We start from the raw sequence: 25,727 nt of genomic DNA, 5'->3' as shown, positions 1-25,727 counted from the left end.
AGTCCAAGCCTCGGTGCACAAATGAGAAATTTGCTTTATGAAAATTATAGAGCAGATCGTTTTATAAGAATATCCTCAGAACTTTCAGAGTAAATGTAGAGAAATAGTTGATTCCCAGACTTACCTGTTTTATCTCTTCTGTATTTGTGCATTAAAGTGTACTCTCTTATAAAAAGAGTTCTTGTAAATTTGGTTCTCTCTGACCAGGATGTGGTTCCTCCCACATGTGCTGCAGTATCAAATTAGAGCCAGACAAAACTGTTGTGGCTGAATGTGTCCTGACTAGATGGGCATTGCTACCCTTAGAGCTAGTCCTCAATCCAGATGGTTGGCCACTTCTCCAAACACAATCCTATAAAATTCCTTAGACTGAGTCTCAATAGTGTATTAACTAATCAGTCGAGTCCTTGCAGAATTAATAGTTCTGTTAATTTAAAATGTTGGGTGATATGGTATGTATTTTTGTTTTATAGAGGCAGACCTCATTCCTGAACTGAGTGAAACTGAAGAATATGAGGTATAGCATTAATTTATTTTTAAGAGAGTATTTAAAATACATACATTTCAACTAAGTTGAATTGATATTCTGTGAAAATTTACAATACTGTGTCACCACCTGAATGCATTATCTGTGTTTATATATACATATACACATATATATATGCAGCCTTTCAGCTACATTTCTCCCTAGATAACTCTAGTGATACCTCACCCTGGGGCTGGAGCTGCAGGGAGAAGTAAGGGATATCACAGGGTATGCCTAAATATTTTTGAAAATGGGACATCAGATTACTCTCACCTCTGAGTGAAGTCTGACAAAATTGTTCATTCAGCAGAATCAAAGGTGACACCCAGTGTCAAGCTTTCTAGTTTGTTTACAGAGAAATCTGACTTGAACTTGCTTAGGATGGTCTTGCCATGTAGTAAACTAAAGTAAGGGAGTAAGGCAGTTGTGCTGAAGAGTGTATTTGCTATCAGTGTGCTATTGCCTGAATTTAACAGTTATTCCAAAATTCTTGGTGGGTCATTTACTTTTAGTTCTTGAATTCAAGTTAGACTTCACAGTATAACTCTATTTTACACAATTGTTGATGTTTTTATGACACCCTCTGCAGCCTTCATACTTGGTAACCAGGTTTCTGGTGTCCCAGCAAGGAGAGAGGTGAAAATATCACAATGAAGTCTTTAACAGTCTCTAATACCAATTTTACAACACGGACGGTTCTTGTAGTAAGACCTACATTTGTATGAAGTGATCCTTCAGAAATTTTATTTTATCATTTCAGTCTATAAACACAATATTCTCACTGAGTAGGCAAGTCCTTGTTAAATAGACAACCTGTGTTTATCTGTCTTCTAGTTGTTTATTATTATAATTGTTACTTATTTACCCTTCCTTGTACCTGTGGATGCTAACTAATGACTAATACAGTTACTTCTCTGTTGATATAAGTTACGTATCTAGGTTATTATATTGCATCTGTCAGGACAGAACTGGGTGCCAGTGAATGCTGATTGATTTTCACTTGAACCATGAAAATTTAAAAGTGCAGGCATTGCCTCACAGAAAAGAGATTTTCAGAAACAGGGGCCTGCCCTGTCAAGTCCAGGTTTGCGGACACACAGTCTAGTCCCTACATCTTTAGTATCTAGCCCTCAGCATGAAATCCAAGCCTGAGAGTCCTGTCTGAGGTCCCTTATATTGTGTGAGTGCACTAGATGTTCCTGGAACAAAAAGAGATGCCAGTGTGAGCACAGCTCTAGCCTGGTGCTTAAAACCCTCGCTCTGATGAGGCTGGATGAAAGCTCCTATTGGCTGAGTGCCCCAGTTAATAGTTTATTCAGCTGTGCATCATCTTGGGAACTTTTTTTCAAAGGGTGTTGATTTTACATTATTCTCTCTTTTGTGCCCTGCTCACTTCAGTGCAAGAGCAGGATATCTACTCAGCCTAAAATACAGTGGAAACTGAGGATTTCTCAGACTAATAACCGCATCCCAGTCTCCTGTCTTCTGGGTGTTTTCTCTCAACATTATCCTTTTAATAAAAACAGATGGGCATTACCACCACATCACCAAGACGGATCTTCAAAAGAAAAAAGAGTTATAACTGTGTTTTGCGAGAGGCCCTGTCCTGTTGGTGTCTCTTAGGGCTATGTGTGTCTATCAAATCACACTCTTCAGAAACCAAAGGTGCCCCTCAATCTAGTTTGCAGGGTTGTGCTCAGACAGGTTTGGTTCTGGTGTGGTTGTAGGTGGGGGCGCAGCACAGAGCTGCAGGCACTGCTGTGTCTAGCTTCAAAATGAAAATGCCCACTGAGCAAGTTAGATGTTTCCCTGTTAGCTTTTTTTATTTGAGGCAGGGAAAGCTGAAGAGGGGATAAAAGGATTTGAACTTAGATGCTCGAGGCCTGCCTAAATCCTGATTGTATTTAAGTATGTAATTTTTATTTTTTCTTTTTGGATCTATCCTTAAAATTCAAAGCTTTAACACAGATTTTTTGTGAAGTATATCCATATTCAGCAAAAAAAAGGATCACAACTGGGACTAAGTGGTATCACTCACAACACTTAAAAAACTGTTAAAGTCATATTGACCTTCCTGAAATCTGCTTTTCCAGAAAACTCTGAAGGTTCAGCAGATTTAAGGACAGGTCATCAAAACATTTTACAAATTCTGTTATTATGAGAAAGTAGTCAATATCAGTATGTCACTGCAAATCTCTAAGACATTGTAAAAGCAAAACCTTTTTTCATTGATACGTACCGCACATATAATTGCATTTTATTAGGAAAGGTAGAGGCTTTTTTAATTAAGTAGATAAACTCTATAAGTGGTTTTGTCTTTCAAACAGAGCAAAAGTAACACAATATTTAGGAAGTTGTTTTGACACAGGATTTTTTTGCTTGTATTGCAAATGAGCAATGTTTTCAAGAGAGAACAGGATACCTGTTCTTGCAGCTAAATATTTTGCTTTAAGACCAACAGTCTTCTCAGACATTCTCATGTTTTGCCTCACTTGCTTATGTGGAGCCAGGAAAATATATTATTGAAGTTTTGGTTTTCATTTGTGTACAGTGTCTATAAACACTTCTAATTTTATTCGGCTATGATATTTTTTCAAAGGATGAAGTTGATGAAAAGGAAACAGAGGTGGATGAAGAAGCTGCAGTGATTCCTAGCACTGACAGTACAATAAACCAAATAAGGAGGAAAGATTTCCAGGTGACTACATCCAGCTACAGTCAAGAAAAAATGGGGACAAAACTCAGTAAAGCTAAAACAAATAGATATTTAACAAGAGAAGAAGAATTGCATGGTAAGGATGATGTTTTCAAAGCAGTTTATTACCCTACTTCTCCACCTGCTAGTGAAATTTCTGAAGAAGAGGAAGGTCCTTTTTTGGAATCCCGAACAACTACTGGAATTCCTCCCCAACTCATTGACTCCACCAAAGGCATAGAAGAAGAATACATATACCTTTCTTCAGGCACTGAACCAACAAGAATAACCACTACTGGCCATAGTGATGAAGGGTTCTTACTGTCTCCTTTTAAACCTCATCAGGAATCTGACGACTTTTGGAGTTCGGTTCTCACCACTTCTTCAGCACAGCTGGTTACAGAGGAGACCTCCCAAGAAGACACCCTTCCTTCAGGAAGCCCAGATACAAGCATACATGATGTTCTTTCCCAAGGCTCCATTAAATATGTTTCAGAAGGTTTAGCATTCTCAAGCTCTGATGATCCTCCAAAGCATACTTCTTCCACCGATGGAAATGTATGGTTTCGTAATGCTACAGTTCCGACAACTCGATCTCTTGATACATCGGAAAGCAAGCAGTTGTCTCAGACCAGTTACACTGATGCTTATATAGAGGGATTACAGCCAGCCACAGAGCCCTATTCCAGCAGTCCAGTGGTTTCACAGGACACCTCAGATGCGGATTTAGAATTGCCACATTATTCTACCTTTGCTTTCTCCTCTGCTGAATTATCACCTCACTCTATCTCTTCAAGCTCTGGAGAATATGGTTCTGCTTCTGCTGCCAGTGAGGTACTCTCTCAGACAACTCAACCAGTCTATAATGGTGAGATACCTCTTCAACCTTCCTACAGTAGTGAAGTGTTTCCTCTAGTCACCCCTTTATTGTTTGACTCTCAGATGCTCGACACTACCCCTGCTACATCAGATAGTGATGTGACCTTGCATGCCACACTTGTATTTCCCAGTGTTGATGTGTCATTTGAACCCACCCTGTCTTCCTATGACGATGTACCTTTGCTTACATTTTCCTCTGCTTCCTCCAGTAGTAAAATGTTTCACCGTCTGTATACAGTTTCTCAGATGTTTCCACAAAGTGCTACTCCAGCTGTTGCAAGTGATAAGGTGTCCCTGCATGCTTCTTTGACATTGGCAGAGGGTGATACATTAATACAGCCAAGCCTTGCTCAATACACTGATGTGGTGTCACATCAAACTACTCATGCTGCTTCAGAGACACTGGTATTTGGTCATAATAGAACTCACATATTTTCTCAGGTTGAACCATCCAGCAGTGATTTAAATATGCATGTACTGTCTACAATGTCTGAACTTCCTTATGCTTTGTCTAGTAATGTGGGCTCCCTCCAAAGCTTTACTGTTTCCTATGACTCCACAGAATTTGTGCATGATTCTGTTGACATGTTTCGTCAAGATCCTTTATTTAGCAGCTATAACAATGTACTGGTGCATAAAGCTTCTTCTGTAATATTACAAGCTGATACTTTGCTGCAGCCTACGCGCTCTCTATCTAGTGATATGGATTGGTCTGAAGCATACTCTGGTAGTGAATCCCTTTTGCCTGATACAGATATTTTGACGGTCCTTAACGTTTCTTCCTCTGATTCTATAGATGAAATTACGTATGAATCATCTGGGTTTAGTGATGTTAATAAGATACTTCAAAAAGGTGATGTTATATATGGAGATGAGAGAGAACTGCAAATTTCCTCTTCTTTAAGTGAAACAACTTTCAGTGCTGAAAGTAAAGTGCTACATGAACTTTCTACATCTGTTTCTAACGATGAGATAATTAAGCAGAATACATCTCTGCAAGAACACCCACTTCCTGTTTCTAGCACAAAGGGAGTCCTTCCAGTCTCTCTTGCTTTTCCCACTACTAAGATATTTGATCGTGATATTAGTAAACTTACAGAAAGTCACCTTTCCATTCAGACTTTGCATGTTACACCTCCAGCCTTTGATGACACTTTGCTTAAACCTATGCTTAGTGCAAGCTCAGATCAAGCTCTCTCTGCCCCTGCTTATAGCAAAATGTTATCCTCGACTCAGCTATACTTTTCTGAGACCTCAGCTACATTAAATAATGAAGCATTACTGCAGTCCTCCTTCCAATCTTCTGGCGATGGCACTCTGCTTAACACGGCTGCAGTTGTGCCTAGTGATCCAATATTGGCTGAAAGCTCCAGGGTTCACAAAGATAGTTCTACATTTGACCAAATATTGCATCAAATGGCACCAGGTTCCACTACGACTGAAACCGTGCTGCATTCTACATCTGCACCTTCCGTTGCTGATACGTTGTCAAACACTTTTAGTAAGCCCACAGCGCCACTTCAAGGTTTATCTGTTTCTTATGCAAGTGAGGAATATGTTTCATCCAGTTTGTTTAACATTGAAGATACTCAGCAGGTTATGCCTTCATTGTACAGTAGCGATGTTTCATCCCAGCTGGCCAGTTTAGAAAATACAAATGCCTTTCTCCCTCAAGCAGTGAATGCCATAACAACTCCCTTCCTAACAGTTGATACATTACCACATGTAGCTACTCCTGCAGACAACCGTATCTCTTCAAGTGTTTTTGAAAGAAGTGAGGCTGCCAGTGTCTCTTCAAGTTCTGCACCTGGGTTTGATCCTGTTCATATGCCTGCAGTTCTTTCTGATTCTGACGTGTCCATTCGTCACACTCTTCCTTTATCAAACGTACATATTTCTGTTACGACTATTCCTCCCAAAAGTGAGATCCCTGTAACTTTGAGTAGGTTGCTGGTTCCTACTAGAGAATCCTCTGGGTTGTCTCCCAGTGTCATGTCCAGTACTGATTTGTGGCCTTCTGTAGTTGAGGATGACTACGATGAATATGATGATGACTTCCCTGTAAGTAACTGTATCTCATGCACTTCCCATAGAGAAGCTCAGGATATGGTAGTAGAGGAGGAAGATACAAAGGTAAACAATAACAAGGATCAGAGTAACCTAATTATAAGCTTATATTCTGAGAAACCTGAAGAAGAAGAGAAAATTTCGACTGCTGCATCAGACAGTCAGATAAACGATGCCACGGACAGACATAATTTTACATCCATACCAACTTTGACAGCAAGTTTGATACCTAAGAAGCAGAACGACCCAACAGTTTTGGAGAACCACATTCAAGCTGCTAGTGACCCCTTGCAAAACACATCAGAGTCTAAGTCTTGGGCTGTTTTTACAAGTGATGAAGAAAGTGGTTCTGGCCAAGGTACCTCAGATAGCCTTAATGATAATGAAACTTCAACAGATTTCAGTTTTCCAGACCTTAATGAGAGAGACACTGAAGGGGCAGTTGAAGCAGGTAACTCAGAATTAACTCCTGGATCATCACAGTCATCAGCCTCATCTGTTACTAGCGATCACTCATCTGTATTCAACATCTCTGAGGCAGGTTAGTCATGGATAAGTCTAACAAATACCATGGAAAGCTGTGAGGGGATGCTTTTGTGCCATAGAGAATGAGAAGGTTTATCTACATATAATAAAAGGAGAACATAACCGTGCCAGTGGGTGTGATTAAGGAAGCACTGGGGAACAGGGGGTGCATGCTGAGCTGGCTATCTTGTGAATGCTACTTCTGGCTACTTAAAACTGCACCTGAAATACTTTTCAGTAAGAAGATTCATGCTCTGCTTTTGGACAGATGTGTACTGCCAGCAGAAGTTAGCTGGTGCACACTCTAAAACCAGAATTTGTTTCAACGTTAATGGTTTAATTTTAGTTTTAAAGATTTAAGAAGGATGTAAGTTCCTTGTATGAAGACAGGTACTACCCTTACGGAAAATCACCAGAGGAAATCATGCCTCTGAGATTGGGGTAAACTTACACATTTCCTCCTTGTGTTTTGTTTTGTGTTTTCAAAGATGCATTGAGCAAGGAAAAAGATGCTTCAGTTTGACTCTGATCCATCTTGCCTCATAAAAACATTCACTTTCATTCTTACTCTGTATGTCACCTTTAGATTTCAGTGACATGCAGACATTTTGTGCCACATTTTCACATTTCCAAAATACTTAGAGCCAGATATTCCTGTACCTGTTTACATTTAGTGCTGTTTTCCTATTTAGTCCTCTTAAAGTCAATGAGAGTATTTGTCATCTGTGATTCCAAGGATAAGGTCAAAAGGCAAAACTGAACCTCACATAGATAAAAACCTGATAAATACAAAGCATGTCCTTTGTATTTAAAAATGCATTGTGAAAAACTTGAGGTAATCAGACACATAGTTTGCATTGCCTCTTCTAGAGCATTGAAAAATCCAAGAGTAAAGTCAGAAACAATATCTATGATGTTTGGGGAAAAAAAAAAAAAAACACACACAAAAAAAAAACCCCACACTAACAACCAGGAATAAATTGACGTTGTAGAAAATAAATTGAACTTCCATTAAGTACTCACAGCATCTGTAGAGGGCAGTATCATCCAACTAAATCCACTAAGGAATGGAATCCACAAAGCATGTGAAATTTTCAGCACATTCCTGCAAATACACAGTTAAATCACATGAGATCTTATTACTCATGAACAACAGAATATGAACTAATATGAAAAGGTGGTAAATTGACACTCTGTGTAGTTGGGGCTAATAGAATGTGAAAAATAGAAAATAAAAATTAAAATAGAAAACATACTGAAATAAAGTAGAAAATATACTGAAATTAGTAGGAGTCCTTAAAAGGTAGGTGTTACAAAACTGAGTCAATAAGTGAGTTAGATCAGTAGGTAAGTAGTATTGTGTAAAATGCATAACATTTCTTCAGAAATCAGCAAAAAGAACATCAGTATTTCAAAACTTATATTATTAATGTGAATGACTGTTACCATAAGAGATTTATAGTTTACATAATGGGTGTCAGTTGAATTGTTACTGATAGTAGTTCAAAAAGGATTATACATGACTGGAGTAGTAGTGGTAATTCAACAGACTTATAGTTTGTCTTCTAGATATTATTGAAAGACACTATAGAGTATCATTTCATGTACATAATTTTTTCTAATAAATGATGCCAGATATTGTCTTTTAATAAACTGAAAATTCAGTGTGAGCATGTCTAACATGGTGTCCTGTAAGTCAGACATCTTTGCTTTCATTAAATTATAAAACAATGGAAAGAAAACAAAACAAAAAAACCTGAGAATTTATTTATACATAACAGTGAATTCACCAGAAAATGATGAATTGTCTTCCTTTTATGACCATTACAGAAAAAAATGTCATTTAAACTTTTCCTAGTCTTTGTCATTGTTAATGCATTTTTATGCTTATTCTGAACTAAGGATTTCTCCATGAGACCTTTATGACTACCTAAACCTTCCAACCTCTGTTGAAAAACTGTAAGATAAATTAATATAAAGAAATGTGTAAAGGATCCAAACTCATCAATTTTTAGGGTGCAAAGAAATCTACTATAGATGAGATTGCCTTTCCAGCTGCCATCATTGGAGTGATAGCCAAGTGGGCAAGAACTGCCCTGTTACAGAAGCCTGCTCTTCCTTCCCCTTAGAAGGAATGCAAATAGGATTGGGTCTTGTGTTTTGAAGGAACCCCATCATCAGACATATAAGACTGAGGTTTACAGTATGAATTAGTCCTGAGTTGAATAAGCAAGTCTGAATGCTTCAAAGAGATTGTGTTCTGATCTCTCATGCATACATGTAGTTTCTTCTGAAATTAATAGGGAATACTGATTTTAGCCTACTCACCAGAAACTCAGAGACAGATTTTTCAGTAGTAACTTGTGTCTGCAATCGCTTTGCACACTGAGCTGCAGGATTTAAGGAGTAGTGATTGATTTGGGTGTTTGTGTACTTTGAACAAAACCAAGAAGATACTTGCAAAATCAGAGCCTAGACCTTTTTGCATGTAAAGCCCTGAAAGCCCCTAAACTCAAGAAAATGGAAACAGAGAGCTGCCTGGAAATCTGTGCTGTGTGAGCTGTTTGTTTTTTGACATCTTGTTTGGGACATGTGCTTTGTTGTCCTTTTTTCAGATACAACTCTATTCCCTCCTCCCTTTTGTCTGAAAACTTTTTATTCCTGTGGAATGGGTCCCTTGAAATACCAGTGGAGTGCAACTGATTTCTAGACAGCAAAATTCTGATCCCATACAGAACATCCATTGAATTAGGACTGTTCACAAAAGCAGAAAACATTCTTAGAAAATCTAGGGGTTTAATTCTAACAAGTATGAACGTGTTTATTTCTGTGTTTTATCTCATATAATGGTCACAGATCACAGTAAACTGCACAGATTGAAAAGAATTAGTCATTTTGTGTCAAAATCACAGTTTTGAAGTGGTTACTTTTTAAGTTATGACTCAAATTCAAAAACGCAGGCTTGGTCTCACCCACCATTGTGTTCCCGTATTTTAATGAGATTATAAAATATACTGTTTTAATCTTCATAGAGGTTCCTATGTCTAAATATTTCCGTCATCCAGCATTACAAGGCTGACATAAGTCTGAAATCTAGACAATATCCAAATAATAATTTGATTGCCTGGAAAGATGGAGGTAGGAAATGTAATTCTGGCCCCAGTAGAGTTGGAGGAGGAAGTATTGCAAGAAGGGTGTATCTGAAAGGCGAGTTTCAGGATGGATAATGTATTAAAATACAGAAGGCTTAAGTGCAATAGAGCAAGCACATAGAGACTATTGTTAGAAATTTTTCCTATTAAGCTATTAGTCAGATTTGCATTATATAAGTGACAGTTTAATATCTAAGTGGTGTTTACACATTCCAGTATTATATATTTAGATTCTTTAACTCAGTTGGCTTTCAGCTAATAAACAGATGAAAATGTAAAGCTTTCTTCTCCTATATTTTAACAACAATCTGCTATTCTTGCAAAGAGAAGTTTCCACTGCTGGAAGGCTGAATCACATAAGCTTGAACACTTTCTTTACCTTCTATCTGCTTGTTTTCTGTAAGCTGGTTTGCAAATGTGTACACTTTCTGCAGTACATAGTAAAAAATAGAGGTAAGTGGTATTAAATAGGCTCTTTATAAGACACATTCACTTGTGCTGTACATTTGTCAGAATTTAAACATGAACTGTTTCAATTTTCTCTGACTGCAGAGGCAAGTAATAGTAGCCATGAGTCTCGTATTGGTCTAGCTGAGAGTCTGGAATCAGAGAAGAAGACAGTTATACCACTTGTGGTCGTATCAGCCCTGACTTTTATCTGTCTAGTGATTCTTGTGGGTATTCTCATATACTGGAGGTAAGTTGCTTTTTGATTGTTTGTTATTTTTCAGTTCTAAAGAGCTCTTATTTGAAAAATGTGATTGACATTGTTGAGCTGGTTTACAGGAAGGAGACTGGATCTTGTCTTTGTGTTGCTCCCAGTTCTGCAGAGACATGAAGCTGTCAAAATAAGGAGGTTTCTGTCAAAAATGCTCAACTAAAATTCTTTTTGGTTACAGAGGGTTGAACCATTGGAAATAGTTTATTTCCATATTGAGGGATATTAGTAAACAGTTACTTGTGATTGTTAATGCCTAGAAGCCAAGTGACTTAACTGAGCACTGAAGAACAGGAGGGAGAAGAAAAGTAGCATGGTATGCATTTGTTTCCTATCTTTCCAATTCTTTAACAGTTAAAAAAGGTAGTTGTCAATTCAGGATGAGAGTCTGTGGTCTTCCACAGGACTATGTGAATAAGCTATTCATATAGAACTGTAGGAGTGTACTGTAGCTGACACTGTATGCAAGACAGAACTGGGATAGTTTAATGTTAGTATATTAGTGTGAATGTTTTAAGATTAATTATTGAGTAGCTCTTATGATATTCTGTGATTAAAAAGTTGTTCTTTGTGATTCTGCCTATCTCCGAACCAAAATTTACCTCCCAGCTTTTCAAACAATTCAGTGGGTAGCTACAGATGCGTTTCATGTGCATACACATGCTCAGGTTCGCTCATGGGCCTGTTTCTCTGTGACTTGATAAGTTGATAAGACAGTAAGAAAAAAAAAAAAGGGCTAAAGAGAAGTGACATCTATAAAAAGTCATGATAACATAATCAGTGAGGGCAAAAGACTCTATCTATCCTGTGAAATAAAGCACATCAGCTGGCGTGGCACAGATCTCTTCCATAGAGCAGAAGACTCTTCCCTCACAGGGGGAATAACTAGCATGGCTGCATTCACATCACCTGCTGGGGACGGTCTCTGGCCCGTGCTGGCACCAGACTGTCGAGCATCGTGTGAAATAATGCAAGGTGGCCTGAGCTAAGAGCATAGCCATGTGACAGTATGTGGCAGTGCTCAAGCCTTTGGCTCTGTTTCGTTGGTTCTCGATAAAGCCAGAGAGTCTTCCTAGGGACAGGTCTGCTTAAGCTTTCATAGAACTTTTAGAATCCATGCACAGCCCTAACGCTTTCTCAAGGGCACGGGTTGCCAGAGAGGAAACACAGTGATCCAGAACAGGGAAGTAAATTGCAAAAACTTCCTGCCATGGAGATTTTTATTGCTTGGTGGCTGCTGGGAACCTGATCCTGTTACTGCTTCTGTAGTGCTACCACATAAAGTACCTGCAAGAAACAGCTCTTCCAGGAGCTGTACAAACAAGAGGGGAAGGCAGGCCCAAACACTTCACAGATGCTTCCAGAGCTTGGGCTTTTTGTGTTGGTTTTGTAGTTTTTTGTGGGCTTTTTTTGTTTGTTGGTTTGTTTTTGGTTTCTTGTTTTGTTTTTATTTCTCCTACTCAATCCTGCTTAATCTAAAATGCATAAAGGTGATTAAGAACTGGGAACCTGACCTCAGACTGCCCTTTCCAAGCTACTGACTGCTGTATTCTTTGGGCTGTGGTGTCAGGGTTGAGCTTACTGACTTTTGTTCTAGTCTCTTGACACTGGTTTGCCCTCAGCTCAGCAGGGTACATCCCACATGCGGACAGGATACAGCCTGTCTCTGAAGACACTAGGCTTAAGTAATTGAGTTCTAGCTCCCTTTGTTCCAGGCAAGATTTCTTCTTCTTTCTAAGGAAGTAGTTTGTTGACGTAAGAACTCCACAACTCATTTCCTGGTTTATGTCTAGTTGGGTAATTATACTGTCCATCACAGCATTTCCAGCCAACCACTTCCACATTGAGAACCTCTTCGGCTCTTTCAAGTTACACAACATGAACATTCATATTCATCTTCCAAAGGGTTTCATCCCCAATACTGAATAGTGTTTGAAATCTCTTATTTGCCAAAGAACACCATCCATTTTAAAACCCAGATTGTACAGTGCAGTTCTAGTAATCCTACACATTACAAGCTTGTTTTTGCCGAATAACATTGTGTTCATTTTGTATCCTTTCTCTGGGAATGAACAATTCTGTAACATAGGTCTTTCAAAATAAAACAAAAATCCTGTTAGCAGTAATATCTTCTTGAACTTGAATTTAATCTTTCCTATATTTCTTGTGTACTAAAAGATAAAATATGGAGCTCTTTTTTTGTTAATCCTCAAGAAAATTTTCTTGGCATTATGATAACACCAGTAACGTGTTTCTTATTTCAGAGGAATTAAACATAAACAGTATGTACTGTAGGTAGGACTTTGTGGCCCTCTTTCAAAGGTGCCAAAACGCTCACCTCTTATTAAAGCCTGGGAAAAATCAGAACATTAACTTTATTGCTATGCAGTTTATAATAAGCCTAAAAAATATTAGTCTAAAGACTGTAAGAATTTTTGTGGTTAGGTTTTTTCTTTTTTAATATTTGATGTGAAGTGTCAATGTTTCTTTTTATAATGTTTTGTTTTGTTTTTATCTGGGCCAATTATTTTAACTTATTAAAGCTCATGAATCATTTAGGTTTGCAAGAAGTTGTTCTATATTCCTTTGGCAACAGTACTCAAGAATTGCATTGGTTTGTCCTAGTGGGGTATTTGAGTGAATAGTGCTTTGAGCTGTTTCCACCATTAGCTCCTAATTTGAATCTGCAAAAGGTGAGTTATTTGATTCAAGAACCAAATAACTACCAAGAGCGACAAGTTCCAGTTTCTCAAGGCTAAAAAAAGGCAAAATTATTTTGTTCTTCACTTGAATGACTTGTATCAGAAAAATAATTCCGTACCATCTGTTGTTTGGGTTTTGGGGTGGTTGGTTTTTTTTTTTTTTAACATGAAATTGTTAATCATCACTTGAGGAAATTCCCCAATCTCTTCACTATCTCATTAGGCACAATTTCAATCTTTCTGTGATAAAATATCCATTTATCTGACAGGGATGAAAACTTTTAATGGCAATATTATCTGAAGTTTGTCTAATTGCCAGTAGGAAAATACACAATTTTGAACTACTCTAGTTCTGTGTATGAAATCTTTTGTAATTCAAGCAATTTTCAAGCAATGTCATTTTCCTTTCATTTCTCCGGCATGATTAAGATTACAGTGGAATAAACAAGGAGATTCTTTTGCCTGTTTGATGGCCTTGTCATCTGCATAGGGGTTTTTTTCAGCTTTAGAGGGAATTTTCCATCCAAATCTAGAGGCTGTCTGTCTCTCTCAGTGTCCATCTATTTGACTGAGTCCTTGCAGCAGAGATGCAGCAGGGATATTTGAATCTCCTTGCTCTGTTCGTTTCCTTTCTGAATGGCTTCATCATTCCCATTTTGCTGAATTAACCTTATCTGTTAAGGTCACTGAAATAAAAAGTTTCTCTGTGCTGACATATAATATACTGGAAATTGCTTCTGCATGTGTGTACTCTTCTGGAAACGTTCATAGAAGTGATAAATGAAAATAAACCTGCTGAAATGAAGTATAGGAAGAAATGTCAGGCTGTTTGTGCAGATCAATTTTTATAATGGTTATCAGAAGAGCTTGGAAAACAGTAAAATGGTAAGAGTTGTCAGTGGGAGTTGCATCATTCAAGATTCTTTTTCAAAAAATATATGTGCATCTCAGTAAGAAACCAGCTCTAATAATGTGAACGGTAAACCACTGATGCAGTTCCAGCTACATTTCTGTCTACAGACATTCTGAATATCAGCTGGGTGTCATGAAGCCTAGACATTACATGACAGAAATGTTTCAGAAATGACCAACCCAATGACAGACAATACCCTAAATAGTCATTCAAATTTTCTCTTTCCTATACCACCCTATATCTTCAAAACACAGCTGTCAGAGAACACTATTTTCTATCCACTGCTTGAACTGGTGGCTTGAGTCCCGAGCCAGGTTTATGGCAATAGAGTTGAGAACCCCTTCTAAGGACTGTTAAACTCACACATGCAGGGACACACTAACAACAGATTTAAACTTACAAAGGCCACACTCACCCATACATGAGGGAAAAACCTCTCAACTATGTGACTTCAAATTTAAATAAAAGAGTTAATAAAATTTAAAAAAATAAAATTTCAGCTGATGAGCACTTAAAAATTAATTGGAACCATTTAAAAATGGAATAATTTGAATCACTAGATCTGTTGAGGATCCATTTAAGGATCCTTGGAGCCATCAGGTTGTTAAATGATCAGAACAATTTAAAAATAAATTCTAATAAGAGTTTGGCAATACCTGTTGGGAGGTATCTTGTGAGCACAGAAGACCCTGAAATTCTCAAAGAAAGAAATAATTGTGCCTCTAAGACTGTTCTGGACGCACAGTGGATATGCAAACCCCTCCTGTCACAGATGCCTCTGATTCTTGAGATTCATCTCCCTTCTTGGCCGACAAGAGCGATGCCCTCTCTGCACACATGTGCACACTGGCACACACACACAGCTCCACACCGTGTCACCTGCCTCGGTGACAGTCCCAGTCAGGCTCTGAGCAGTCCCTGCCCCAGCAGGGGCATCTCCTCAGCCAGGGTCCAGGGCCCACAGGCCAGGAAGACCATGTTCTCTGCAATCTGAGGCAGAGCCCTGTCCCAGGTTATTCACATTTAAGTGTTCATTCACATCTAGCGTCCCTCCAAAGAGCTGCTGCTGCTGCTGCACAGCTTCCCCTACAGACACAGACACTAATTAACTCAATGGCTTAGCACTGTCTCCATATATAAAGTGTGTGTTTGAAGAAGTGCGGTGTCTAAATTACAAATTACGGTTTTAGGTTGAAGATCTAAATGCTGTGATGAAAGGTGCAAATTAAATAATCAGGTTAACATTGAGTGATGAGACCTTTGTCTGGAAGTTTGAAATAGTCATCACTTTTTTCATTAACAACAAGTGATAATTAACAAGACATGGTTATTAACATTAGGTTTAGTCATGATGGCTTTCACTGCTGATACAGAAGCAGATGGAGTGCCTATTTATGAGTCTTATTACAGGTTAAGTCAACTGCTATGAATTTGTCTCCCAAATGTGCTAAGGGTGTAATTTATTTTCAGCTACAATTAACTTGTTAAAGATTAAAGATACAGTAGCTCAGTGAGGGATAGTGAATGTATGGCATATTATGAGGGCATTTTAAGTACTGCTTTAGATGTGAAAGCCATTATGCTAATTAAATTCTTTTTAGCTCAACCTTTTCTCAAGCAAGGAGGTGACAAAACTGTGTAATGTTAGTCTCCAAACTTCATGTCTGATCATTGTTCATAAGCAGCAGGCATCAGGGGGAGGACGTATTTTGCTTTTAAACGTTTAGTGTCAGACTGGTTGGCATGTTTGGTTGGTACTGTTTTTCATAAACATAATGCATCAGTATTCTTTGTACCCAGCAGGCAGGGCCAGACTTCACTGAAGTGTTTAGTGATTTGAAGCACTTTGATACTTGCCAGCCTCTCACAGACGTTCTGCACACAGTCCTGATACTCTCGAGTATTATGCTCGCACTGAGCCGCTCTCACCTCAGCACCTGCTGACTCTATGGAGTGCTAATGTCAGAGCCTCTTTAAAAATTAGGAATATGTTCTCAGGCACATCCTGAATGTCTTCTTGGTTGCATCCAAAATTGCAATTTCTAAGTAAAACCAAGTACATAATGGATAGTCTTACTCCAAACATGTCATGCAAAGCCCAGTCTCCTCTATGATCATCACAAATTTACTTTTAGAGGATTCTAGCTGGAATCCAAATGTGTTTGTCATGTGAATCATCAGAACTATTTTACATGCCACAATTTTCCCTTTGATGTAGCTGCCCACTTCTTCTTGTGCTTTAAGAGGATCTGCATTGTACAAAGGCATAAAATTCCCAACACATTCCAAGTGTATGGGCATGTTTCCCAAAGGCTTAATTCAAATAAGCTTACCAAAGACTTTATGATATACATTAATGGTTCTGGAAAGAATAACAACATCCACATATTCCCTGTCCCTCAAAGTAGCTTCAAAATTTCTTTTTCGTTATAACTATTATATGAGGGGTTTCATTAGTGCAGTGATACAGGAACAGTATAGAAGAATGTAAAATAACAGTGATTACACAAAATAGCAAACAATCATACAATAGCTTCAGCCAACAGCTTTGAAGAAGCAAAATCTTGTAAATATAAAATTAGATTAAAATTTTCCTGATGCATATATTTCTTTTTAACTAATGAATAATAATTCAAATAGATTAAGTGACCCAGAGTAAAGATTGTTATTAGCCTGTCTAATCATATGGAGATTTTTTAATTAAGGAAGCTTTGCAATGCTTACAGCAGCAGTTGGTTATTTAGTCCTTTGAAGAGCTTGGACTCTTAACAGATGCTATTCTTATTATCTTCACATCTGGATTACAGCATAGATACAAATAATACTGAGGGTCATAGTTAAGGTTGATTCAATTTGTATTCATCCTTCAATGTTTTTGCAACAAAGCTAGCATCTCCTGGAGTTATAAATTCCCCTGTTTCAGTCCGTCAGCTTCAGGAAGTCCTTGATTAAGGTGCCCCTCAGTGATGTGATTACATTACCAAAAAAATGCTTTAGCTCCAGTTATAGTAATTCCGGAGCCACCGTTTCATGTGTTACAGGGCATGTTGTCTTTTATTGCATTTCCGTGTCTGCAGTAGGATCTATCGATGAATTACCAGAACTGATCTCATACGTTGCTCCATCTTCATGCTAGCATAGTCACGTGAAAGGGAACAGTAATTATGTGTTTGGATAAGCAAGGAAGACAATGGCATTTTTTATACTTGGAACTGTTGTGCGGCATCTACAGTAGCTCCTGATGCAGAGATTCAGCTTTCACTATGTCTGATGTGTACTCTGTCTTCTGCCTCTGGTATAGGTAAAGATGCATGAATCTGTATAATACTGAGTTAATGTAGTGTCTTCAGGTTGTATGCATAATTTGGTGGTGTATTAGGGGAATATTTATATTGTAGCAGTAGTATTTGACACTCCATGAAAAACTGATGTTCAAAACTGTGATTTTCTTTCTTACTCAGTAATGCCAGAATTCCAAAAGGTCTCAGGTAATGTTTTTTTTTTGCAATATTTATTTACGTTTCTTCCTCTCTAGGAAATGTTTCCAGACTGCTCACTTTTATTTAGAAGATAATACATCACCTCGAGTGATTTCTGCTCCCTCAGCTCCAGTCTTCCCAGTCTCAGGTATATTTTTGTCAACTGTTCTGTGGACTGGTGTTAGCTGTTGGAAGAACCTGCCTTGTATGTGTCCATATTAATTCTTCACATGCTGTAATGTCTGTAAACCAGATTTGTTCCCTCTTGTGCTAATAAACACAAGTGCACTTGATGGAGGCAGAGATTAGCGTTACTAATATTCTCTCCTGTAGGTAACACAGAAGAGAAATATCCTCACCTTACAGAGTTGTCTCACAGATACCCTGTGCCTTTTAGCCGTTTGAGGTGTAGCCTCACTAGAAAAGTCTTCTGGTGTAGAAATTAGAGCTATACTAAATAACTCTGGTTTGTTGTCACAAAGTAGAGGATTACACAAGCAACATAGTCTGCTGTATTTCTTCCTTTAATTGAATTTGTCGCATTTTATAGAACATGACCTATTCTGTTTACCAGCGGGACCAATATGTGCCTCATCTATCTGCATTTCATTTCAATTACAATGTTTTCTTTAATTGATAGATTTTACTAGCACATTTACTAGTAAAGTTCTCTATGAGTCTCTCATTAAAATGATACCTAAGTGCAGAATATGATTAGCATATTCTGATTTCATATCGACCACAGTTATTTGGAGAAACTGTTACTTTTCTTTCCTCCTCAGAGTATCAGAGGAGCACATGCAGCCCTCCCAGCTTCTTCAATCTGAGTGGAATGAAAAGTACCTTAAATAGATTAATTCTACAGCAGATCCCGAACCACATTTTCACACATGATAGAAAGATATCTTGTTCCACAAGTAATACTTTTGCAAACTGTACAAAGGGGGATGGTTTCCCTTGGAATGACTAAGGGAAACAGAATCAGCCCTTGTGTAGGTAACTAGTAAACACAATTAATAAATCCAGAACATTAGGCTTCTGTTGTAACTGAATTGTAGGGATCTTTAGATGCCTCTTGTATTGATTGCTGTTATTAGGGGATGCATAACCATTTTCTAAATGGTTAATAGGCAGGGATGTAGCTTGATTTCAGAAAACATGATTATATATTAATGTGAAGTGGCAATTGTTATAGGAAAACTCTGCTCTCACTCTCTATCATTAACTATATTGGAGTACAGCTGTATAATTTTACTGCGTTTCCTCCTGAACAGCTCACTTCAGGGAGATAATGTTTTCCATTGTCATAAGACAGAATTGCACTTACAGTTATTCTGAGTGTTTAAATAAGATGTTGAAGGTTTTCCTTCCAAAATATTAACTTAAAGAGAAAAGTTTTTCTGACTGAAAGATACATAAAATGTTTTATGGAAAAAGTTGAAAGCACTGAGGATGTATTTTTGTTTTATTTTGTGTGTAACAGATGTCAAGAGAGCAGGTTTTGTGTTTTCTCTTGGACAAGTGTTTCACAGTGTAATTTTACAGCAATTGAGACTAACCATAGTATAATACTGGCAAAGAGCATAGAGCAGGATGAGCCTTTTGTAACTGCTAAGTTTAATTTTTTATTATGACTATTATGACTAAAAGCGCACTCTGCAGATCTCAGTATATATTAAGTTTTCCTTTTGTGGGGTTTCATTGGCAGAGATAGGAGAATTTCAGTTATTCACAGAAAATGCCCTGGCACTTCGCAGCGTAATTCAAAGACACATTTAGAACAAATAATGAATTACAGGGTAATATTAGGCCCCACTATCAACCTTTAATTAGTTTCAAGTGATACCTGCCATTGAGATATAAAATGTATTCCTGGAGTCAGAAGTGATTGAATTGCGAGATTAGCACTGACAAGGAAATAAAACAGCAACAACACCAAACCTGAGATCTCTTTGTCCCTTACTGTCCTCGCCCTTAGGGTCATCTACCTTCCCTTCTGGTTTCGTGTTTGCATATCATTAGAATAAACGTTTTATGCCAGGTTTGATCTATGAAGCATGTTACACATTTGTTCAGCTTCTCCTAGGCTTGACTAGATAAATTCACTTTTTGTATTCATTGCGTTCATGTAAGTGAAAGACCAGATGGATTTCAATACAAATCAACAAATTCTTCGTAACTAAAAGCTAAATTTGTTAGGTGGCCTAAATGCTGAACATCTGTTCATGTAAATAACAGGTCCTTGTTCAATGTTTTTGATATTTCTCTTTCATATGGAACAGTGATAAAATTACAGATTGTGAAATAAAGATATTTTTAATCCATGAAAGGCTTTGGGGGAAAAAAAAGAAAAAAAAAAAAAGTAGTATTCTTCAGAACGAAAAGTAAGTGTAATAATGTCATCCTTTAACAGGTAATTAATTAACAGAAGAAATTACTTTGTTTATATAGCATATTTGCAGGAAAGAGCAGATTAAAAGTCCCAAAGGTTTTTGACATGATCTCTAATGCATGTTCTATGCAAGAGTGTTCTTCTGTATTTGTGTAAAGTAAAACTGAAATGTCCTGAAATATAAACATCAGACGGAAAATTCACACTCAGTATCAGGACCCAGAAGTTGCATTTATTGGTTAAGGATATAGTTGTTGTCTTTGTGAGTATCCAGAAAGTCTTAAACTTGAATCTTTCACTTAAAACCTAATGGGAAAATTTGCAGTCAGTACTCCCAGGATCGGAAATAAGATCATTTATCAATAGGTAATCAGAACCAAGGGGAGTATGGGGGCAAAATCCCTACTGAAATACTCACTCATGCAGTTAAAGATGAAAATTAGTTGTTGTTTCCTTGGGATGCCAATGCAAACGTGCAACACATGAATTGAAATTATGCTACTGGTGTAATGGTGCATCCATACAGTTGGCTCAGGACTATGTGGCCAGTCCATGTACTGTATTAGAGTCCCAATGCAACACGAATCAGCCCAAAGCACCCAGACCTCCTCTACCTGATCATCCTTTCTTTACCAGTGTTATTCAGAGCTCTGCTCCTACCTCTCCCATTGAACATTGTGTAGTAAACTCCCAATCATCCCATTTCCCGTTGACTTCACAGGTAGTCTCAAGTGCTTTTCAATTTACAGGCAAGGTCAGCATCTTGCAGAGTCGGCACCTTGATTTTGAGGGTTTAAAGACAGAGCAAGACATAGGAAGGCATTTTCTATATCTTCTTTGCAAATGGTCATTTAGAAATGTGTAAGTGTTAGAGAATGATTTTAGAAATGTTAATGATGTTGAAGAGTGCTTCTGTTTTTGTGGGAGCCGTATACCCAAAGTTCATGCCAAAAATTCTATTTCAGAATGTTGTGTGGATTGCCTACGTATAAACTTCTTTATATGTCACTCGCTTTTTATTCTTCATAAATATGTTTTTTGTTTTTTCCCATCCCTAAGATGATGTTGGAGCAATTCCAATAAAGCATTTTCCAAAACATGTTGCAGATTTACATGCAAGTAATGGTTTTTCTGAAGAATTTGAGGTATGGCTCTATGATGTCGTCTTTCTTCTTAGCACATACAAATAATTTTAAGTTCAAATGCCTGGAAACAATGAACTGGGTATTACATTCTGGCTTGGGGACCAATTTCATAAATGCATGTAAATACGAGTACTGCGAGCCCAGTAAGGACTGTTTATGCATAAGGACTAGGGAGATTTGTAAAAGCTAACAGGACTGGCATGCAAATAGCAACATTTATCACTGTGGTAAAATACTAAATGATTGTGTGAATAGACTCGGCAAAGTTAATGCAATCTCTATGGTTCATCAGATACAGTTTTTAGATCTAAAGGTTTTCCAGCACTAATTTCAATTGAATTTGCAGAAGCTACCCACATTTGTTTGCTCCATTTACAGAGAAAAATTATGGAAGTAATAATGAGTACGCTTGACAAGACTTCTGATTAACAGGGGAGCTAATCTAGTCTTCCTAAGTAGTCGTGAAAGCTTTACTGTCCCTGTCCTAAAATACATGGTTCACATGAGGTATTTCAGAACTTTGAAGCATATGCTTTCATCATATAATGCTACTATCACCATATCTAACTAGTGAACTTCATTGTTTTTCACATTCATATGCCTTACAAGCAATTTAACGACAGATGTGTTCTAACTTAAGTCATAAAATAAACATCATAAACTCAAATTCTGTAATTAAAGCTGTGCTATTAAGATTCTTTACAAGGATTTCTAACAAAATCAGTCAGTCGAGGTGGAAGCAAGTTTTTTAATTGATCTCTCTTAATTTAAAATATGATGGCAATGTTCCTAGTGCAGAAACAATACTAAAAGTGAAGAAATTCATAGTTTTGCATCTTTGGGGTTTGCTTTTGGTTCCCCAGCCAGTGTATTATGATCTAATGGAAAAAAAAATACCATGTCATTCACCTAACCTTCTTCAGCAGCATTTCTTCTCCAATTAATTTAATGTTCAAACATCCACCTGATTGTGGGACAAGCTTGTAAATACTTGGGAATGTCCAGTACCTGTTACACGTGTGTGTACACACTGCCAGGACGGGGCTCCAGCTGGGCTGGCAGTTAATAACAGCAAACATTGAAGGACTGTGTGTAGATACAATGGTTACAAAGTTCTTTCGCCATTAGAGGGGACGGCAATATAGAAATCAAGTTGTTCAGCCTAAATTGTTCTTTTCCTAAATTGCAGCAGTGATGCAAACACCAGATATGCTGCATCTCACTGAGCTACACCTACACCATCTCAACTATTTCATGCTTGTTTTAACTATTACAAAAGCTCAGTCTCTTTATCATGTCTTGGAGATGCCTTTTGGCTTTACAGACTACCCCCAAATTAGCATCCTGGTCTTTTCTTTACCAATAAAGAACTTAGAAGAAATGGAAAAATTTAATATAATCATTGTCTCTGCAGAGTCAGCTTACATTTGGAGAGGAGAGTACAGGGCTGTTCAGGTTTTTATTTATATTACTTTAAAACAACTGGTATTTAAAATCTAATTTTCAGACTTGTAACCACTTTTCATATATAAATTTAAATAGCTGAATGTGAAGGTGATGAATATTAAAATAAATCCTAAAAGTGTTGGAAAACATTATTATAGTATTTTTAGTCATGACAATGTATTTCCTACTTAACAATGAGGACCTTATAAGTGCTTGAGTTTCCTGTCAGTTAATCAATACAATTAAAAAAAAAAAAGAAGTGAGTTTTATAGACTTTATGCCTGTCTTCTCAGGCCTGTCTCTGTCTTTTTTTGTAAAGATGTTTGGTTCATTGAGAAACTGGTGACAGACTACGAGTTGTAACGCTGTCCTTCGCCAGAGCACCCTGAGGTCAGCAACAAACCCTCCTGCTCCGGGGGAGGTTTTACAGCTGGATGCAAAGACAGCAAAACCATTGCCCAGAGAAACTACTGCAGTTATAAGGACCAATAACACATCCAACGAACAGTTAAATATATAGATAATCTGTCCAAAGTCAGTGATGTTGCTCATATGTATAAACTTTCACCAGATCTAACATTAAAGCTAATGATAGGAAGGCAGATGCTGTATTCTAAGAGGAAAATTACCTCTAGTTTCCTTTAAGAGTTACATTAGCTTTGTTGTTATTATGGAGATATATATTGCATGACCATAACTGTTTTCCATATAGTAATTGTAATTTATATAAACACTTTTATCCATTTATTCTGTGCTGTGGAATTTGATTTTTTTTACTTTTTTTGCATTCATTCCCTCATTAGACACTGAAAGAGTTTTATCAGGTAAGGAATTATTTCACTGCATTTTTTTAGCAATGAAGTAGTTGTAAAATATCATAGATAAATGGGTATAAGGCTGTGGTTCTTTTTGTGCTGACTTAACTGTATTTTAAGACATTTAATGTATCTTAGTACTTACTAAAGTATTACATACATTTTTTTTTTTAGGAAATCCAGAGCTGTACTGTAGATCTAGGTATTACATCAGACAGCTCTAATCATCCTGACAACAAGAATAAGAATCGATACATAAACATTGTTGCTTGTAAGTAAATGCATCACTTGGTGTTTTGTTTCAAAGATATTTATAGGCAAATACAGATTTATATGTTATTAAAGGAAAATAAAAATACCTCTGCACTGAAAGCTCTGGGTACTGTTCAGCAAAGTGCTTGGAGAGGAGCAGCATGATGTTTCACATCTCTTCAAGTCAGTCCTCTGGCATTTTGCTGCTTTGATGAGCATGTGTTAGCAAGACGTATTTGTCTCTTCTGTGATGACCCAAAGGGAGGTGAGAGATTTCTTTATAATTCCATTATAAAGCCAAAGAAGTGATATTTTGATTGCCACAATAATAATATTTGATCTAGAATAATGATGATTTATCCTCTCTAGGAGCTGCACAATCTCTGGATATATTTACTGTCATATATAAATATTAATGTACTGGTTTTATGGGGTATTGTGCCCTGCCACAAGATCAGCTTCATTAGCCAGGACACGTTTTCTCATTGTGTTGCCCTTCTTCACTATCCCAGATTTTCTTTACTAAAACACATCTACTGAGTTTTGTTAAGCTCTCATTGAAGCTGTTGCCTCTGGGCTCTGTATCATTTTGGTGGCTTAATATATTTTTCTTATCTCTCTATAGTATTTCAACTTTGTCCTGGTAACAAGAAGCTATAAATTAAATATGTGTTCAGCATTCAACATCACTAAAGCTTAACATAAAAAGATACAGAATAAGCCCATCTGGCAGAAGACAGTGTAAACCAGCAGTAAGAAATCCCATTCCAACTCTTTGAACGTACCCCTAGAGGGAAGGAAAGTCAGGGATTTTCCTTTGCCACTCTGTTTGCACCTAGTTGTACAAAAGGTGACAGCGCAGAGGCTTTGTTATCAAAGGGCAACGCACAAGCAGCTTAGGGCACCTCAAGTAGCAAGAATTGCCCTGTGGAGCTGAATCAAGTCATCCCAGGCCAGCCAGGACACCACGCAGCCATGGCAGTCCCCGGCTCTAGGGAAATATGTCCCAGTGCCTAAAATGACCCCAGGTGCTTCTGTTCAGGCAGCTAAATTCTGAATCTTTGAATCCTTGGATTCATTATTTTATTTTTCAGGAAACTAGAATTTTGAATCTGATTCATACCTAAGCATAGGGTGTTTGGATATGTGATTGTCACTGCATTAGTCTTAAGTACAGTAAAAATTCATTTCAGTATTTTTAAAAAAGATTTCTCATAGGAGGAATATAATTCTTGCAGAAAACTATGCTTATTATCTCCCTTGTTTTACTACAGATGATCATACTAGGGTTAAATTAGCACAGCTTGCAGAAAAGGATGGAAAACTGACTGATTACATTAATGCCAACTACGTTGATGTAAGTGCCTTTTTCTACCTACCAACATATTCATCTGTCAGCCTTTTCTGTAAATACTGATGTATGGAGGTGAACAGACTTAAAAAAAAACAAACAAAAAAACCCAATATTGCATATTTGATTTAAAAAAAAACTTTAATCATCTAAATTAAGCCGACAAAGTTAAAACGCAGTTAAAACTCCAGTTCTTTCTTGAATCCATCTTATTATTGTAGCAGTTGTGGCTTAGTGAAAAGCTTTATGAAACAAAAAATGCCCTGTTGCTTCTGAGTCATTTCAGAAGCCTTTCGCATCTGAATGTTTGTTCTTTTATTCATTTTGGTAAGTGGTTAGTTCTTCTGTCTGAGATAATCTCATGAGAGAAAGATGCCATTTGGCTGAGAGCCTCACCGAGGTACCATTTATTCAGTTGTCATTACCCAGCAATTTACATGCGAATGATCTTGATTCATTTTTTAAACCACTATCATAACAGATGTCTCATAATTACGATCATGTCAACATTCTGACGGAACACAGGCACTTGAACATACATCCTATTTGTTGGAATTATAAACATTGACATAACAGTTGCATTCATATGTCATCTGGTGCTACGGTGTTTCTGCAATTTGGATAGTTATAAATTTGAAAGTACTTTAAAGCTTTTGAGATTCTTTAAAAA

General features: G+C 37.4%; 1 protein-coding gene across 1 annotated transcript in view; it reads left to right on the top strand.

Annotated features, from left to right (window-relative positions):
- Positions 1-25,727, top strand: part of PTPRZ1 (protein tyrosine phosphatase receptor type Z1) — a gene marked incomplete at both ends in the record, with an annotated part of 141,493 nt that overhangs the window by 101,020 nt on the left and 14,746 nt on the right. The window contains 7 exons of the mRNA XM_080363690.1: positions 474-517; positions 3,126-6,708; positions 10,397-10,541; positions 17,713-17,804; positions 21,108-21,193; positions 23,629-23,725; positions 24,981-25,063. Of these exons, the coding sequence (XP_080219816.1) occupies positions 474-517; positions 3,126-6,708; positions 10,397-10,541; positions 17,713-17,804; positions 21,108-21,193; positions 23,629-23,725; positions 24,981-25,063 (4,130 nt within the window). The remainder of the gene's footprint in view (positions 1-473; positions 518-3,125; positions 6,709-10,396; positions 10,542-17,712; positions 17,805-21,107; positions 21,194-23,628; positions 23,726-24,980; positions 25,064-25,727) is intronic.

Source organism: Nesoenas mayeri (assembly GCF_963082525.1).
Source record: "Nesoenas mayeri genome assembly, chromosome: 1".
In the NCBI taxonomy this organism is placed as follows: domain Eukaryota; kingdom Metazoa; phylum Chordata; class Aves; order Columbiformes; family Columbidae; genus Nesoenas; species Nesoenas mayeri.
This window is presented reverse-complemented; position numbering and strand designations above follow the sequence as displayed.